Source organism: Lepidochelys olivacea, assembly GCF_965140295.1.
Source record: "Lepidochelys olivacea isolate rLepOli2 genome assembly, chromosome: 1".
Lineage (NCBI taxonomy): Eukaryota > Metazoa > Chordata > Testudines > Cheloniidae > Lepidochelys > Lepidochelys olivacea.
Genome location: NC_140411.1, coordinates 17,287,475 through 17,307,804, shown reverse-complemented (window position 1 = coordinate 17,307,804; position 20,330 = coordinate 17,287,475). Strand labels below are relative to the sequence as shown.

At 46.2% G+C, this 20,330-nt stretch overlaps 1 protein-coding gene across 1 annotated transcript in view; it reads right to left on the bottom strand.

Moving 5' to 3' along the window:
- The window catches only part of MYO7A (myosin VIIA), a 189,692-nt gene that overhangs the window by 64,414 nt on the left and 104,948 nt on the right, over positions 1-20,330 (bottom strand). The window contains exons 17-18 of the mRNA XM_084620894.1: positions 18,630-18,736; positions 6,525-6,662 (exon numbers count right to left, since the gene is read on the bottom strand). Coding sequence (XP_084477020.1) covers positions 6,525-6,662; positions 18,630-18,736 — 245 coding nt within the window. The remainder of the gene's footprint in view (positions 1-6,524; positions 6,663-18,629; positions 18,737-20,330) is intronic.

Here is a 20,330-nt window from a genome sequence, read left to right as displayed (position 1 = left end):
CTGCAGCCTCCGAGCTAGAAGCTGCTGAGCCAGGGCCCAACAAACCTGACATATTAGCCATTATACAAACAGTAATTTCCTCAAAATATAAGCACAAACAAAAAAAATATATAAATTGTTTCCCAATGTAGTGGATCACTCAACAGGTGCTTGCGAGGGGTACTGACCCAGGCGATCCCGGACGAGCCCCCAAAAAATGTAACCCTTCTGCCCGTCAGAGTTGGCAGCAACAAGGGCCGGGTTCAATATCTAGGGGTTCCATTCCAATAACACAATGCAAACCGGCTCGAGCCCCCACCCAGCGACCTGGGACAAATATATACCACCCCCGCTGGGCGCCTCCAAGAGGCAATACTTCCCCTCTCGCAAGCACATAGTCTGAGTGTAGCAAAAGTCTTTTAATAACAGAGAGAAACAATGTGGCATTATGTTGGGGAAACACCACCAACTGGATTCATAACACAACCCATGAGCAAAAACAACCCCACCCCAGGCAAATTGGGGCATGCCCTTTTCCCTTTGGTTCTTGAGTCCAGCAACCCCAAAAGTCCAATGCCCCAAAAGTCTCTGTCCCTGGTCAGGGCAGCCCCAGAGTTCGAAAGTTTATCGGCGGAGCTTTACCTCCCAACCTGGGTGGAAATGGGACGGGGGTAAGAGGCACCTTACGTGATCTGAAGCTGACCGCCCCATAGCTCCATAGCGGCGCTCCGCTCCGCCAGCCGCCCCACAAAACTCCTTTGCGCAGCTGCACTCCGCTCCACCAGCCGCCCCACGAACTCCTTCGCTCAGCTGCGCTCCGCTCCACCAGCCGCCCCACGAACTCCTTCGCTCAGCTGCGCTCCGCTCCGCCAGCCGCCCCACGAACTCCTTCACTCAGCTCCACGGCCCACAAGCAGCTCCTGCCATCCACACACTGCTCCGCGTCGAACTGCTTCACCAGCCGTCCCGCAAACTGCTCCACAATATATCTTCAGGCTCCCCCACTACTTAACACAACACTCAGTGATTTCAGCTCTTAGGTGAATTCAGCTTATAGTAGGGGAGCCCCAGTGCTGGTGCACTGTCAGCCCAAAGTGAGCTCAGCAGCCTATAACTAGACTTCTAATGAAATCAAAATTAGCTCTGATATTCCACAGTGGAGAGAGGAGGAAGTACAATCAGCATGTAAGGCCCTCACCAAGGGGCCCATGCCACCAAGTATTAATACTTGTCCCCAGCCTCTCTCCATTCACACAGTTTTGGAACCCATGACCCTTGCCTAGCGAGTGCTACTTAGATGATGGTGAATCCCTCCATCGTAACAAAAGGCCACGTACAGTTCCAAGCACAGTTCCCATAATCAGGGTAATAACAATTTATTCTTCCTGCCCCAATAACAGAGACACTGGGGATCCCACAGCGGCCAAAGTGACCATTTGGGCAGCTATGGTCTCATTCTAGGCGTGGTGGGTGTGCCTATGCAAATGAGATCTGCCCCTGAAGTTCTTTTCCACAACTTGCCACACCTCACCACCAGATGTCAGGGTGGAGCTCATCCTGACACTGCTTACATCTATGACACACCCTGATTCAGGAAAGTACTTACGTGTGTGTGTGTGTGTGTGTGTGTAACTGAGCTCACAAACAGTCCTCTTGAAGTTGATGGGGCTACTCACATGCTGAAAGTTATGCATGTGCTTACATATCTTCCTGAATTGGGCATTAAGTGAGCTCCTACGTTACAGAGCCTGCTGCCCATTTATGGATATTCTTTTCTTTCCTCCCACAATCTGTTCATTAATCACATTTGTTTCTTTCACACTACTTACAACACCACACAACTATTCAGAAACAAACATTCGGGAGCAAGAGAATACACTCAGACACACCTGGGTGAAAACAAAGTCATTTTCCAAAGTTAGCTTCACGGGGAAGCAAAACATTCAAAAAAGTTATGGACAAAAGTTTGAAAATCATGTAAAACTGGGGTGGGCAACCTATGGCACGCGTGCCAAAGGCGGCAGGTGAGCTGATTTTCAGTGGCACTCACACTGCCCGGGTCCTGGCCACCGGTCTGGGGGGCTCTGCATTTTAATTTAATCTAAAGTGATCACTCTCCTTACAAAGTGTATGATAATCAAGTTGGGCCATTTCTGGGCCATTGTAAGGAGAGTGATCACTTTAGATAAGCTATTACCAGCAGGAGAGTGGGGTGGGGGGAGGTATTTTTTCATGCTTTGTGTGTATAAAAAGATCTTCTACAGTTTCCACTGCATGCATCCGATGAAGTGAGCTGTAGCTCACGAAAGCTTATGCTCAAATAAATTGGTTAGTCTCTAAGGTGCCACAAGTACTCCTTTTCTTTTTGCGAATACAGACTAACATGGCTGTTACTCTGAACACTTCTGAAAGGTTGCTGACTCCTGATGTAAAATAACAAATGACCAGGGCTTTCCGCTGGCCTTTCACTTCCTGCTATCCCATTTCCTAACATTATCAGCACACTTTCCTTTATATCCTGGGACAGAAAATTAACTCACAAAAAATGTTTTTCTTTCACAACCTTTCTGCACAGCCTTAGGTTCCATGATCTGTTTTTCAGTTCTGTATTTTTAAACTCATTCAAAAAATAAACACTCTCATTTTAGCATAAAACCACATTATACATCTTACAAAGCTGCAGCACGGAGCTTAGCATTAACTGTCCAATTTGTGTCTCTCTTTTGGATTAATCTTGCAATCCGCACACTCATGAATAGTTTCACTGACACCCCTGTGGCTACTGGTGTGAGTAGGCACGACTGATTTGGGGGCTGCAAGAACTGGTCTTTACAGAGTGGTTAAATAGATGCAAAATTCCAAACCCAGATCATTTTAAAACTCAGGGGAGTTCAAAACTGGGGTTTTGGAACAATTTGCTAAAATTGCATCTGGATCCAGGTTGTAATTTTCAACACACTCCAAGTTCTGGAGTGACGTGGTTTTGATTTGGGCTCCTCTCTGCTGATAAACAAACACTAGTATTATGTTTTGAGGTTAACATGCAATTAAGTGCACTTATATATATTTTTAAATTTCGGTCTCTCCCATTCTCCCACTAAACAAACATCGGGCCAGAACAACCTGCTCATAGACAGCCATCAAAATATTTGTCTGACCATATTTGTTTTGCCAATCAACAGATCCACACATATATGTTTGCTGCAAATATATAGATAAAATTACCAAACTGAAGTTTATGATTTTAGAATTTCTGTGCCATTTTGCCCTGGTAACATTCAGAGTTAAATTCTGCCCATAGCTACTAAATCTGGACAGAGATGTAACAGACAGCATAATTTTGCCCAGTGTATACATAACTTACAAAGACACTAGTCACAGACAAACCATAACACACAGCAAACTAGGAATAAGTAAGAGAATCTCTTTTCAAGTATTATAAGTAATGATTAGTGACCAGTAGAGATTTTTAGTAAAGTTAGGGTCCAACCCTGCAAAGTGTGGAATTGGGGATGCTCAGCACACAGCATGAGGAGCTCAATGCTTCATGGTCCTTGCACACCCAAGGGACTTAGGTGGGAACTATGAGTGTGCAAAGAATGCAGGATCAGACCCTGAAGAGTTTACTTTATTGGGGGATATGCATAAGTGTTATCTTCCCTTTCATCTGGTAACTGCAATTTGTCCCCAAAGTACTAATGAATTTTAAATAGTCATAACAAACCCAAATAAACAGATCATCGTTTTACTATGTATTAGTAATTTTCAATGGCTGAGTAATTATTTCCTTTGACTTTCAGCTGCTAGGTCAATCGGCTTGGTGAAAATGCACTTCTCACTGCCTGTTAAAGGTGATGGATTAATGGGCTGTTATATGTTCATTAGATTGAAAACATTAAAACTGGAACAGGCCTCTCCAGCTCATCTCTGCATCTTCTTGGAAATTGCAGCTGAAAACATTGCTAACCTTTCACCTGTGCCTCTCAGTATCTCTAACATCTGTTCTTTTAACTGCATTTAGGGACACAATCCAGCAAGCCTGACTCACATGAAAAATGTCTATAGAAATGATCTCCTTCTGTAGGTTATTAGGTTGATTGCTTTAGAATCCTATATAATTTCTATAGAACCTTCTTAGATTTTGCTCTAACAGGGGTGAAACTACGAAGGTTCTATTGAAATCAAATAGGATTCGAAAGCAATCAACCTAAAAACCTATAGAAGGAGATGATTTCTGCAGAATCTTTAAACCCTCCCATAGAACTGAACGGAGAATTGCAGCCCTGCTCCTGAATTCTACAGCTTCATTCAAACATTCTATAAGACCACCATTCTCTATGGAAATCTATAGGGCTTTTCATAAAGGGAAGAGGCTCCAGCATGGGTCTCTAAGGGTGCCGGGATGAGGCCCTCACTTTGTAAAACATTTTGGGGGACAGTTTGTAGAAGATGCTTTACAAAGAAAGGACCCGATCCTGCAAACCCTTCTTCAATTGACATCAGTGGGGTTCCAGGCATGAGTAAGGAGTGCAGATCAGGTTTCTAGACAGACAGATGGACCTCGATGGGAGTTTTACCATCAACTTCAATGGGTCCAGGGCTTTACTGTATTGTGTCCACATGTAAACGCTGCCTCTATAAGAAGAAAAGGAGTACTTGTGGCACCTTAAAGACTAACAGATTTATTTGAGCATAAACTTTTGTGAGACAGCTCACTTCATCGGATGAATTTAGGGGAAAATACAGTGGGGAGATTTATATACACAGAGAACATGAAACAATGGGTGTTACCATACACACTGTAACAAGAGTGATCAGGCAAGGGGAGCTATTACCAGCAGGAAAGCCGGGGGGCGGGGGGTGGGGAGGAACCTTTTGTAGTGATAATCAAGGTGGGCCATTTCCAGCAGTTGACAAGAACTTCTGAGGAATGCGGGGGGGAATAAACATGGGGAAATAGTTTTACTTTGTGTAATGACCCATCCACTCCCAGTGTTTATTCAAGCCTAAGTTAATTGTATCCAGTTTGCAAATTAATTCCAATTCAGCAGTTCTCGTTGGAGTCTGTTTTTGAAGTTTTTTTGTTGAAGAATTGCCACTTTTAGGTCTGTAATCGAGTGACCAAAGAGATTGAAGTGTTCTCCGACTGGTTTTTGAATGTTATAATTCTTGACCTCTGATTTGTGTCCATTTATTCTTTTACGTAAAGACTGTCCAGTTTGGCCAATGTACGTGGCAGAGGAGAATTGCTGGCATATGATGGCATGTATCACATTGGTAGATGTGCAGGTGAACAAGCCTCTGATAGTGTGGCTGATGTGATTAGGCCCTATGATGGTGTCCCTTCAGACAGAGACAAATACCTACAAGATCTCTATCAAGCGTTCTTACAACTACAATACCCACCTGCTGAAGTGAAGAAACAGATTGACAGAGCCAGAAGAGTACCCAGAAGTTACCTACTACAGGACAGGCCCAACAAAGAAAATAACAGAACGCCACTAGCCATCGCCTTCAGCCCCCAACTAAAACCTCTCCAGCGCATCATCAAGGATCTACAACCTATCCTGAAACCCATCACTCTCACAGATCTTGGGAGACAGGCCAGTTCTTGCTTACAGACAGCCTCCCAACCCGAAGTAAATACTCACCAGCAACCACACACCACACAACAGAACCACTAACCCAGGAACCTATCCTTGCAACAAAGCCCGTTGCCAACTGTGCCCACATATCTATTCAGGGGACACCATCACAGGGCCTAATAACATCAGCCACACTATCAGAGGCTTGTTCACCTGCACATCTACCAATGTGATATATGCTATCATGTGCCAGCAATGCCCCTCTGCCACATACATTGGCCAAACTGGACAGTCTCTATATAAAAGAATAAATGGACACAAATCAGAGGTCAAGAATTATAACATTCAAAAACCAGTCGGAGAACACTTCAATCTCTCTGGTCACTCGATTACAGGTCTAAAATTGGCAATTCTTCAACAAAAAAACTCCAAAAACAGACTCCAGTGAGAGACTGCTGAATTGGAATTAATTTGCAAACTGGATACAATTAACTTAGGCTTGAATAAACACTGGGAGTGGATGGGTCATTACACAAAGTAAAACTATTTCCCCATGTTTATTTCCGCCCCCCCACCTCCACTGTTCCTCAGACGTTCTTGTCAACTGCTGGAAATGGCCCACCTTGATTATCACTACAAAAGGTTTTTTCCCCCCTGCTCTCCTGCTGGTAATAGCAGGAGAGAGAGGTGGGGGGAGAGAAAACCTTTTGTAGTGATAAACACCCATTTTTTCATGGTCTGTGTGTATACAAACATCTTATGTATTTTCCACAGTATGCATCCGATGAAGTGAGCTGTAGCTCACGAAAGCTTATGCTTAAATAAATTGGTTAGTCTCTAAGGTGCCACAAGTCCTCCTTTTCTTTTTGCAGATACAGACTAACACGGCTGCTACTCTGAAACCTGCCTCTATAAGGACACTCAAAACACACCATGCGAAGAGGAAGAACCAGCGCTTACCATGGGCTTCTTATATTCATTAGGTTTGATGCAGCGGACGAAGAAGGGCTGGCACCCGCTGAGGGTTCTCATCAACAGCTCGAGAGATCGCTTGAATTGGCTGCTGAGTGTCGGCGAGCGCTTCCTTGTCTCTGCTCCCTGGAAGAGAGTGGAACCACAACAAATCTGTCTCAGGAAATGAAAAGATAACAGAGCTTTTCCCCTCTAGCCAAGTCACTGGGAACCTCCTCTCTAGCTGGAGCAGGGGCGGGGTGTGTGTCAAATGTGGTGCACGGATGGCGTTCAGACTTACTGGCTGAGGAAGCAAAGGGGAGAGCTGAAATATCATCTGTTTCTGGAAACTACATGGAGGTTTTTGCCCATGAGGATTTCAGGTTCATAGTTTGCTATGAGTTGGGCCAGCTCCTCAGTTGGTGGAAGTCAGCACAGCTCTATTTACACAAGTGGAGGATCTGGCCCAATTGTGCATATTTCCATCTCCCTGTTCCAGACAGTGCATGTGGCATGAGACCATGCAGTCAGCCAAAGGTGCCTTACATAATGCTTGCTTAGTGAGGACTAGAGGAAATCCCTGAGCGTGCTGGAATTAGCTCCAGGCAGAGGAACCCAGGAGCTTCATAGTAAAGAAAAGGCAATTTTTATTTCTCATGGACCTGCTTGATGCTCCAAACAAGGATCTGCACTGGCTTGTTGCATTGTTAAGGTGTTATACAGGAAGTCAGGTTAGATCTAATGGTCCCTCCTGGCCTTAAAACGTATCCGTCTATAAAGTCTGTGAATAGAGACTTGGACCACAGTGGAGAGTGAGGTGTCTCAGCCTTACACTCTGTGTGGGCTATGTGGACCTTGAGTCTGGGCACATAGATACGAAGTGGCTCTTGCCCTATCTGATGCACCGGGCAGCACAGCAGACCCAATGCCAGGAGTATTGTAATTTGCCAATAGTGTCATGCAAGACTCCAATTATCTTTACTGACTGTTGGATTTTCAGGCCCATAGGGGCACAATCAAGCCCTTAAATAGCACCAGGGCATTTTCACTGAAGAGTATTGAACTTGGATTTGCTGACTTTCAGGGGATGCTGGCAAGGGTTGTTTATTCCCCAGCTTCCATTGAGTGGATTCATGTTGGGAGCATCTTCTTTGTGTTTGGAAGAGGATATTAACTGGATTGATGGGGGGAGAACTTAATCTGGGGTGAGTTAGGGTGATTTTGTGGATGTCCATTCAATTGCTATTTTCTGGGTAGGTTTTAAAAAATCCATACAAGCCTTAGCGCTCTGGCTTAGTGTACATTACATTTCAATCTGCTAGCCACTTCTCCCTAGCTGGTGAAAACTATGAACAGAGCAGGTCTTGAAAGCCTTGTAAGATTAAGCCCCAGGAAAGTGCAGCAGAATTTAGTTTACCTGAGTCCTTTTTATCAAGAAATCTCTATTAACCGTGTTTGGGTTACGTCCTACAATGTGCATCAATTAGACTGATAAAGCAGAGTAATAAATCGTGTGTCCCTTGTCCTATTCAGATCTATGGGGTTCAACTATCCATCAAAAGCTATCTAGATGTTTAAAGAAAGCTTATGGAGGATGTAGGTAACACCAGTGGACTCGGATGAATTGGGCATCAGACTGTAACTCCATGGGACATGGACATCCCACTAGATAATCACTAGATAATCAATCCTGGGAGGATTCCAGAGAAGTAGGTGGAAGGTCCAAAAGGAAAGGATTTTGCCAGGTCTTTTCTAAAGGCCTTGTGTTCTTTACTGGCTGATGAACAGGGGCTATAGACAAAAAGTGGCCCCACTATCATTGGCAATATTTGCCAAATTTTATGTATTTTTCCCAGTTGCTAAAATTGCCCATCACCAAAGTCTCTGGGCACTGTGCTAACCATACACGTAGCACCTTTCTGGAGGACATCAACAGTGAAGACTTTTACCCAGCAGGAAAACTCTCAGGAATTTTGCACAGCTCTGGCCATAGGGGATTGTACAATGAAGCCCAAACAACAAAACAGAAAGTCATAATAGAATTCCAAAAGGGAAAGTGAACAGTTCAAACCCAGCTCATGCACACACCAGAAAAACCCAGCAATGCCGGAACAGGAGAGTTTAGTGCCGCAGCCGTTAGCTATCCCAGCAAACCTTCACACAGGGATACATTGCTAACATGTGTAATTTATATCAACAGGCACAGACCCGGACCCCTGCGAGCGCTGTGGAGTTGGTGATAAATACCCTGTTAGCAGAGTCTGGTTTGAGGAGGACAGGTTGTGTCAGCAATAATACTGCTCGGATAGCGGGAGGGCAATGGGATGGGGCTGCTTTAGATCAACAGCACCACAGTGTAAGTAGCCACCTCCAGTGCAGCACCACGGGCTGGCTGCTGGAGGGGTCAGAAGCAGACACAGAGGCAGAAACCAGGCTTAGCAAATTCCCATTTTGGAAGTGAATGTGCCCCTTTCCCAGCAGAACGATCTGGGCCTGACCGGGAGCCCTTGTTCGGCCAGGCTGCGGCGGAGAGGTCATCAGAAGCCTTCCAAGGCCTCCTAAAATGGGGAACATTTTAAAATGGGGCGAGGGCGATGCTGCCTCTCTAGATTGCTGCCCAGCTTCTCCTCAGCGTCCGCCTCTCCCTATCTCTTCCCACGCCTGCGGAGGGGCACGGTGCAGGTTTCACCTCCAGGCCTCAGTGCCTCGTCCAGTGCCTGACTGGGGAGATGGTTCTAACACAAACTGCCAGAAAGCAACTTAGGTTCCAAACACTCCAGCCGCTATATCAGTGATTCGCAACCTGCGGCCCTCAGGCCGCTTGAGGCCAGTCAGCACAGAGCTGCGGCCCCTGTGACGTCCTCAGGGCCATTCAGGTAGCATTGGATGTGGCCCCCAACAGTAAATAGGTTGAGAACCACGGCTCTATATACAGGCAGGGCTTATGTAGTCCACGACTCGACCAATCAGAATAGAGTGCTCAGCGGCTGCAGGGTCCCCACACGTTGCATCTCACCTCTGTACACAGATCACTCTGAAAAACGCAGTGTGACAAACACTAGGGCCAGGGATCCAGGTGAGAAATTAAATTATACAACCAAACCTCAAGCAAGGCTTTGGACCAGACTTTCCTCTCATGCTGGTGTGATTCCACTCAATTCAATGGTGTTATTCCTGTGTACACCAGTGTCAGGGAGAGGAGAATCAGGCCCTTTTCTTTTATTCCAACTAAGGGGTCAAAAAGAGGAGTAGAAGAACCTTCCAGAAAGACTGGTTAAGGCCAGGTCAGTGTCACCTGGGAGAAAGAAATTCCTTTGCTCCAAAAGCAGCAAAATTCCATGGGTCAGAAGGTATCCCTTGGAGAAAGACCAGCATTCACATAGCTTCTCTCATTGTAATATACTTCCTAGCTTTTGCAGCTTTCGCCTGTAAAAGTCTCTGGGGCAGGGACTATCTTTTTACTTGTGTTTGTACAGCACCCAGCACTATATGTGCCCCAATTGGAACTGGGGCTTCTGGACAATGCCATAAATATTGTACCTCAGCAGAAGGCTAGCAGGCCTCCCTAATGGCCAGCCAAGACAGAAGTTTGATTTGGGTCTCAAACTAGGCTGGCCTAAAGTAAATAATTTCTCCACTTTGAAAAAACCCAAAGGGACTCAGACGATGTAGGTGGGAAATACGGGTACAGAAGGGAGATGCGGGAAGGCATGTGTTCTGCACAGTGTTCATACACGCTTTGGAGGCACGTTCTTCCAGCAGCTTAGATCAGCCTGGGTTCTACAGCCAGAAAACGGCAGGCTGCCGTACGCAGTAACACCGCGCGGGATACAAATCAGCACTGACCCCGCTGGCGGGACATAACACAGGCTTTCGCCCAGTGCTGACTGCCTGTGTCTCTCCATGGTCAAGGCTGGAGCACCTGGGCATCATTCCTTAGCACCAGCGAGGACGGTTACTAGCCCATTCCTCTGGCAGACACAGTGCTTTTTGCCTTTGCAGCGTTCAAGACATGCACCGGTCCTAAGCTGACACCAGGCCCATGTCACCAAAGGTCCAAGTGAAAGGAGGCACATTGTGAATGAATGCCAAGCCATAGGGTGTGGGTGCAACCTGACAGTCCTTCAGTAGCTTCACTCTCACTGACTTCCCTTGGAGTTCGGGGTGTGCAAGGAACGCAGGGGTAGGCACTGAATGCCTCACGGCAACAGTGACATTCTTCAAAGAGGAAGAGGATCTGCACTCGCAGAACACCGGCATTAATGGAGGGGAAGGCAGAGACGCACACACATCCTCAGCAACGCAAGACATGTGGCAGGTTGAGGTTCCAGACGAGGGAATCTTCCCCTTAAGAAAGGATTTGTCTATTTCAGGAATGGAAGGAGTTCACTCAATTGGGAAGCACTTACATGGCTCTGAGCAGCTGAGGTAACTAACTGAGCTTGTGACAGAAAAAAACCTATTTCGCTTGCTTCCTGAAGCTTGTGAAGGATCCAGGTTTTCAGGATGCAAGAAGACAGGGATGTGCACTGAGGGATCATAGCAATTCTGTACCATTGTCTTACAGCAGGGGTTTTCAACCTTTTTTCATTTGACAACCCCCCTAAAAAATGTCAAGGGGAGGTGCAGACCCCTTTGGAAATCTTAGACATAGTCTATGGACCCCCAGGTTGAAAACCACTGTCTTACCGTATATTTTGCTACATACATACATCTCTGTAAGTAGTGAGTGAGTGAACCAATGAGGCCCACACGACAGAGCGCCGAGAGCTGGGTTCTGTTCCCAGCTCAGCCACTGAGCTCTTATGTGTTGGGCAAGTCATTTCACTGCTCGCTATTACGATTTGTACTAACATAGCACATTGTACTAGGTGAGGTAAGAGACAGACCCTGCTATGAAGAGCTTACAATCCAAACGACCAAACTGAGAAAGGGTGGAAGGGGAAACCGAGTCACAGAGAGGCAAAGTGATTCATTCAAGGTTACACACAGGTCAGTGCCAGAGTCCAGAATAGAACTCAGGTCACCCAAGTCAGTGTTGAGTGCTGTATTCACTAGAATTCAATAATTCACTATTGCTTCTTGGTACCTCAGTTTCCCCATTTGAAATTTGGGGTCAGTGATACGTACCCCTTCTTTATTATTAAAAAAATTATTGTGGGACGTCCTTCGGGGTTCCAATCAAGGATCAGGAGCCCGTTATGCTAGGTACTGTACAGACATCAAATGAAAAGATGGTCACTGCCCCAAACAGCTTACAATCTTTGAAAGTGCTTTGAGATTGAAGAATGCTGAAATGCTACTTAATAGTGCTAAGTATTATTGTCGCCCTAGGATCTCTGTTACACAGATCATCAAAATCAGCACAGATTAAAAATATGCTCCCACATGACCATTCCACCGCTTGACTCAGTGCTTAACAATTACTATTTTAATTCATTATTTTTAAAAGATCAAGTTATTCTGAGTCAGAAGAGAGCAGAAAAATGGAGGAAGTTGGTAAAACCTGTTTGTCCTGTTGTTTTCCTCAAACTCAAACTGGGCAGCTGCATTTCTCAAACATTTTCCACATCAATTCTCTCCTGTGTTTAGAACCCATCACGTTTCAGCCTCGAAGGGATTGTTTGGTGTGTAGCGAAGTTCTAAAACTAGAGATGGGCCCAAATGACACTCTACAGCCCACATGCCCTGGAACGTGGAGAGCAGAAAGGAAGAAGATTTGGTTTCAAAATTTGGATGTGAATTTTTTTTTCTTTTTTTAAAACCAGGGCGTCTGTTTATAAGCGCCCACACTGGAATTCCAAATTCAGCCACCCTGGACTGTTGCAGAGTTGGGAGAGGTTAAAATTCAGACCCACATCTGAATCTGAAGTTTGCAAGTCAGGCCCATCTCTAATATAACCCTCCTGATATCAGAGGATTGTCGTGGAAATGCTGACACAACCACAATTCTAGCACCACAAATGTTAGTCTCTATTATACTATATACACGACAGCCAAACAAGAAGCAGGGAAGGTTTGGAAAGCTATCAGAACGAGAGCGAAGACTAAAGGTTAATTCGGAAGGACCTCTGACAGGTTAAGAGCTCCAGTTTGGATAAGCACCCAAAAGTTTAATACTTACAGTATCTGATCCTCTGGGGTCAGTTTGAGCTATCCTTAGAACAAGCCGGCTCATGAGAATAGCGGTACTTCCAACTGAGCCGCCAATACAATCAAACAGCCCCCCTCTTCTCCCAGATGAAAGTCAGAAGGCCTGAGCTGTGTGAAAATGGAACTGGCCCAGATCTTCAGTTGGTGCAAATCAGCGTAGTTCCACTGAAGTCAACAAAGCTACACTGATTTAGGCCAGCCAAAGATCTAGCCTATCGAGTTCAATGAAAGTTAACCATAATTATTCAAACCTCAAAAAAGGTTTTGGTTTAAAGACCAAGAGTGTGGGCTGGTTATGACTTTATCCAAACTGGCTTTCCATCATCGCTGGGTCCTCTGCAGAACCTCAGCTTTCCTGGGTTGAATCTAGCAAATACACACAAGGGCTCATATTCCTCTATCTACTGAACACAGCCTAAGCAGATTCTGTGGACAAGATGGACAGCTGTGACAGGTCCATCACAAACAACACAGGGGTAGGAGTGAACCAGAAGGAGCACAGTATTTATCAAAGAGAAGTGAACGTTCAAAGAGGAACTCATGTATTTATTTTACCTTTGGAGTGGGTGCTGGTGACTGGCCAAAAGTACTGGATGCATAGCCACAGAGAAACTACAAGAAGCAAAGGCAAAAAAGAGAGATAGAGAATAGAAAAAAAGTGAAAAGAAGGAATAACTAAGAGGGGAGTTCTGAGTTTTCGGTCAGTCCTTGTGATTCGGCACCACTCGTGCCTCCCAGAACAATGCGATAATTCTCGGGACCGTGTCTATTTCTATCCTCTCTCCTTCCACTTATCTAAACACTGGCCTCCTCACAGCTTTCTCACTACTGTTGGTGAAAGGGCATTCGTCCCACAGCTCCTGCCACTTGGAACAACCTTCCTGCCTCTCTCCGAATCATTTATTCTCCATCCCTTTTCAAACCCCGCTAAGAAACACAACTGCTCCCCTTCAGCCAGAATGTTTAATACAGAGCTGGCTGGGAAATGTCCACAACAACAAAATGCTGACAAAAAATCTAATGAAGTTTCCCTAACTCTCTCCCTTCTTCCCCCACTTTTAGTGCCAGTTGGTCAGAAAATTTCCATATAAACTAAAGTTTGAGGCCCCTTCCCCCAAAAATCAGAAACAAAATATTGCAAAACTTTAGATGATATTTTCCCCAGCCTGCTCTATGTTTTAACTTCCATCCCCCTTTGTCATAAGCTTTCTCTCTGCAACCGTACAACCAAATTCTGTCAAGTGAAACCTAACTGGCTTCAAAACTGAGCGTGATACATTTGTGGAGGGGATGGTATGATGAGATTGCCTACATTGGCATATAGCCAACCTGCGACTGCTAGCAGCAAATAGGTCCAAAGGCCAGGGATGGGACACTAGATGGGGAAGGCAATGAGTCACTACAGAGAATTATTTCCCAGGTGTCTGGCTGGTGGGTCTTGCCGACATGCTCAGGGTCTAACTGATCGCCATAGTTGGGGTTGGGAAGGAATTTTCCCCTGTGTCAGATTGGCAGAGACCCTGGGTTTTTGATTTTTTTTTTTTTGCCTTCCTCTGCAGTGTGGGGCACAGGTAACTTTCTGGTTTAAACTAGTGTAAATGGTGGAGTCTCTGTAACTTGAAGTCTTTAAATCATGATTTGAGGCCTTCAGTAACTCAGCCAGAGGTTGTGGGTCTATTACAGGAGTGGGTGGGTGAGGTTCTGTGGCCTGCAATGTGCAGGAGGTGTGACTAGATGATCATGAGGGTCCCTTCTGGCCTTAAAGTCTAAGGGCATGTCTACACTACAGACTTAAGTCGACCTATATTAGGCTGACTTACAGCCACCACAGCGGATGGCCACACTACCTTCCTTCCGTGGGAGGTGCGCGTCTTCACCAGGAGCACTTTCACCGACTGAAGAGGGGCAGTGTGGGGGGCTGAGAGCCAGGGCTCTCAGCTCCATGCAGCTGCCTGCTGGGAGCCCAGCTGCCCCCCAGGCTCTCGCCTCTCCGTTCCCCGCCGGGAGCTGGGGACAGTCTCCCAGGCATCTCAGCTCCCTGAGCGAGGAGCCAGGGGCAGTCGGGCTCTAACAGCCCAGTTTCCTTGTCAAGAAAGCCAACAGCTGAGGTAAGTAACGTAGTGTCTACACTGACTCTGCATTGCCCTAACTACACCCATATAAGCCCTACACCTTTCGTGGGGGTGGAGCAGGAGCATAGCCATGAGGGGGCCTGGGTGGGCCATGGCCCACCCACTTAGCATCCAAGCCCACCCAAACTGCGCCCTGACCCTACTCCCTGGCAGGAGCTCCGAGCGGGTCAAGACCCCACTCTGGGACCAGCTCCCCGGCAGGAGCGCCGGACTGGGGGATGGGGCAAGCCCCCAAACCCCAACCACATTTCCTTGGCAGGAGCAGGGGTGGGGGAGGGCGGATTGCAGGGGGAAAGGGTGGGGAGGGATCCCCACTTGTCCTGGCCCAGCATCCCACAAAACCATAATCCCCTGTCATTGCCGCCCACCTGAAAGCCGGAGCCCACCCAGTTTTCCTATCCTAGCTACGCCACTGAGGCGGAGTTATAATGTCAGTGTAGAAGCGCACTTACGTCAGCGGGACAAGGTTGTAGAGTGTACACTGACATATCTAGGTCGATGTCAGCTGCCTGACGTCGACCGAACTGTGTAATGTAGACCAGGCCTATGAGTCTAAGTGCTTTGGTGCAGACCCCAATCCTGGGAGATACTCCACGTCCTCAACTCCGACTAAATCCAATGCCTTGCAGGACTGAGCTGTATGAGAGACACTGTACAAAGAAAGGCCCCAATTCTGCAAACACACACGTGAATAACTTAACACAACTGGGCATAAAGCTACTCACGTGCATTAACACTTGGTGGATTAGGGCCTAAAATTGCACTGTGTTATAGCAATACTCAGTTTGCAGCATCCAAAGTTCCCTGTGCACTGAGACTAGGCTGATCAAATGTCATGCCTCCAGGCAGCGTCATGGTTTCCATCTGCCAGCCGCTTTTAGATACATTTGGCTAGGTACGTAAGTTATCTAGCTTGCTCCAAAGCATCAAAAATTGGTCACTGCTGGATACAGGATGCTAGATTTGATTGACCAGTGGCTTTATCTGTTATGGCAACTCCTATATGAGTCTCTTCTGGAAGGTACATCCAGAGATTGTCTCACCAACGCTCAGCACCAGAGGGAACAAGAAGGAAATCCCAGCCCAAATCAGCCATGCCTTTATCGTTTGTGCACAACTCTGCTGCATTGCAAAATTTTATGGTTACTGAAAGAAAACATCAAAAGCAGTTCAAACCATTAAAAAATTAATCTCTTTGCAGTTTTGTTGCATGATATTTTTAAGGTCAAAAGCTGGATTTGGGTATCGGAGGCTTCTTCCCAAACTATGTTATGTAGGGGCCACTTTAAGGTGGACTGCAATCAGGGGGAGCATGTGGGGTCATGTGCCACCCCAGATTTGCTGTTTGGCTTGTACTGAGCATGCTCACACAGACCGAGCATGTTCAATAACACTTCTGAGGCCTGCTGCCCTCACAATGCTCCCCAACTATCGGCAGGCAGGGGTCGTCTCTGGCTGTAATGCAACAATTTCTCCTCCTCCAGTCCCATATCGGAGAGGTGTTTTCAAATCTCATAGAGTATGTCTACACCACAAATTAAGGTGCAACTGTAGCTCAGCTGGGCACACCTGTGCTAGCTTTGATCTCATTAGCATGGGTAACAATAGCAGAGAACCTTGGCCCAGACTCGCCCCCTGAGTACGTACCTAGGGTATCTGGTAGGCTTCTATTCGGGCAGCTAGCCTCCACTGAAGCCCATACCCCAGGTCTACATTATTTTTGCTCCCGCTGGCCATATTAAAGCTAGTGGAGGTCTGCCAACCTGTGTTACCATTACACCTTAATTTACAGTGCAGACATATCCTTACTCCAAAAACCCCAAGAGCAGTCATCATTAAAATACCAGGGAGCAGAGACTGACACCAGGGACAGATTCAGAGGACCACCACAGAAAGCTAAAACTATCCAAGAAGGGGTTATTTTCAAGAAAGTCACTTGATGCTCTAAAAGTTCTCTATTCTTACATTTGAGACAATGCCAAGCTTGCGTATGCAGCTCAACTCTGCTGAAACGGATCGCCAGTATTTTGTTCAGAATTTGCTGAAGAGTGCGGGCTAGAATTTAGGGGGCAATAGCTGGCTAAAGGTGTCACTGAAGAAGTCTGGACAGCCGTGCAAGCCCGAAAGGATCTGTTTTATTGATCCTTTGGATTACGAAAGTTTAAATTTATGCTGCCTCCCCACGCCCCAAACAAGCAAGAATCATTCCAAGGTGAACTGCCAAGCTTTTCAGGATGATAAAAAAAGAACAAACAAAAATATGAAAAGAAAACACAGCAAAGTACTTAAGCATGTGTGTTGCTTTAAGTACACGAGTCGTCTCATCAAGGTCAGTAGGGCCACTCGTGTGCTGAAAGTTAGACATTTACTTCAGCACCTAACTGAATGGGGCCTATATTCTTGATGTTGCTCCCCTGAAGTCAATGGGAGCTTTGCTGTTGATTTCAGTAGGAGCACAACTATCATGCTAAGGGCAAATCTTTCAGAACTGCCTAGATGACTTAGGAGCCTCAGTCCCATTTTCAAAAGTGACCTAGGCACTTACAGTGAGCTCTTTAAAAGTGCCTAAACTTCTTAAGCACCTAATTCCCATAGAGATCAACTGGAGTTAGGCATCTAACCTGTTTAGGTGTCTAAAGATGGAGCTAGGCACCTAGCGGGATTTTCAGAAGGGCCTAGGCACCTAAAACCCATTGAAACCAATGCATGTTAGGCACCTAGGTGCCATTGAAAATCCCCAATAGGCGCCTATCTGCATCGTTTGGCACCTAAATCTGGTCCTTAGTTGCTTTTGAAAATGTTATCCCTAAATCTTCTGCTGTCCTGCAGTTTTGGATTGCAGGATTTGCCCACAGGGAATATACGTGTAGACATCCAATGACAAGACGTCCAATGACATATTACATATCAAAAGCCAATAATAATCATGAAAAGCTGTTTTTCCTTTACTTTGGGGCGCAGGGTTGTTGAGCTCCCAGAAGAGTCTCTGGAGATTGTAGATGCTCATCTTGCTCAAGAAAAAATGTCTCTCACATAGTATTGTTTGAGACATACTCTATGATCCCATAAGTAAAGCCCGTGTCGTAGTGACACGTACTCACAAGAGTTAAGGTTGTGTCTGCAACCTCCACATTAGGAAGTTCCAACTCTTCAGTGCTTCCCCTCACAACCTTAACAACCAACCCATTAGCACTGTGGTTTGTCTGGAGGGAATACATTATATTCTCTCCATGGGCACAGTTCTGGGGATGTAAGCTTTATAGTTCACCTTTAAGAAAAGCAGAAATGGTGACTTGTCTCTCTGCTTCCATTGTTTGGAGACCCTCACTTCTCGCCAGCCCCTCCCCCAGTCCCGCGCTTAGTGCTTTCTTGGCTTAATATCTAGTGATGGTGTCATTTCACTGTTGCTCTGGATGGTAACTGTTCTGGACCTGTCTGTGACCTAAGACTTTAATGTTCAGAGCAAAGATTTGGTTTTGTTTTTTGGATATCTGGTCTGCTATGCAGCTTTAGCTATCTATAGATCTTTCATACTTGTAGAATGAAATAAAACAATAAAAATAATTAATATCTATCATGCCAATCACTGCCTTATCTAGGTGATGAGCTAGATAACAATATTTTATGAACGGTCCTGCTGAGCTGTGACTACTAGAGTGATTGTGTCTAGGACCCCATGCTAATACTACGTTAATCCATTACAAAAACAGGTTTGGAGTATGCAAGACATAGTATCACTTCTGTAGGTTTCCTTGCAAATTTTCCCTCTCCACCCAGGAATCCCAACTACATGAGACCGGACAATTAAGTATCTTCCTAGGCGTGTTACCATAGCCACGTCAGCTTGGAAGATTTGCTTGATAAATTTGTTTTTCGAGGAATGGACCAGCTGAATGATGTCTCCATGAAGCGTGTCCCTGTTTTTCTCCAAAAACCCTACAGGAACAAAGGAAGAACATGTGCGTTAGGTGGCAGAGTGAAACATGAGCTAAAATATGTCCCGCAGCCAGCTGTTCAGTCACTTTGCAGCCCGATCGTATTGCAGACACTTACGGCTTGATCCAAAGCCTGTTGGAGTCACAGAATCATAGAAGAGTAGGGTTGGAAGGGACCTCAGGAGGTCATCTAGTCCAACCCCCTGCTCAAAGCAGGACCAATATCAACTAAATCATCCCAGCCAGGGCTTTGTCAAGCCGGGCCTTAAAAACCTCTAAGGATGAAGATCCCACCACCTCCCTAGGTAACCCATTCCAGTGCTTCCCCACACTCCTAGTGAAATAGTGTTTCCTAATATCCAACCTAGACCTCCCTCACTGCAACTTGAGACCATTGCTCCTTGTTCTGTCAATGAGTCAATGACAGTCTTTCTCTTGCCTTCAACAAGCTTTGGATTGGGCCCTTAAGGATCATGAAGTGCCAATGAAAAATTGACCCTCAGTTTCCCTTTGTTATTATTATTAATTATAATCACAGTATGGTGGTGCTTAGGGACCAGCCACAGATGCGGTCCCATTGTGCTAGGCACACACAGAGGAGTAGACAGTGAATGATGTATTGGTGGCAAACTATGTTTGTGCCATAACTGTGTTTTCGGATGGGGTTAGATAGGAAGGGATCAGCTAAATGGAAAGATATTGGAAGGGAGAGAGGTGAGGGGGACAGATCAGGGGAGAAGAGGGAGAGGAGGAAGGGCAGACGTGGTGTGAGGCTGAGTTGAAGAGACTATGAGACTCCTTGTGCATGCATAACTTCGGGTACATCTACACTGCAAAAAAAGGTGTGTTCTTCACTCAAGACATTTAACTGGGGTTAAAATAGCAGCAAAGACATGGCAACCTGGCATTTAACTCAGGCTAGCAGCTCAAATTCAACCCCAGTCTCAGCTATAACCCACGTTCAGAGCAGAGTTGCTGTGTCTTCACTGCTATTTTAACCCATGTGGGTTAACAGGGGTTAGCTAACCTGGATTAAGAACACATCCTTTGTATGCACAGGGCATTTACTTCCACGTGCAAATGACTGAATTTCCATACGCCTCAGCCACTTGCATTGGCATTAATGGGCAAATTGGGCTCAGGCGTGTAACCATGTCATTTGTATGAACAAACGATAGAGCACAAAAGCACTGCATCACACAGCACATTTTGAAAATCCAGCCTGTAGTGGGGCGGCTGCCCCACTCCATGAGAAAAAGAGCTAGAACAGGCCAGAGAAGCTGTGCAGACCAGCAGCCAATCAGCAAGGGCCTGTGGAGAGCCAATCAGGGTAAAGGGAGAGGCAGCCAATCAGGGCCGGGCTGGGTCCTATATAAAGGCTGCCTAGCAGAGGAGAGGGTAGTCTCTCCCTGGCTAGCAAGGGAGGACTGGTTCCTGAGGTGAGGGAGGTAGCACCTTAGTCAGAGCAGTGCTGGGCAGGCTCGGGGGAGCAGAGGACCAGTTACCTGCCAGGCTGCGGGCCCTGCTAAAAAGGGTCGAGAAGGTGCACAGGGCCAAAGGGGAAGTGGCCCAGGGAACGTAGTTGGACAAGAGGG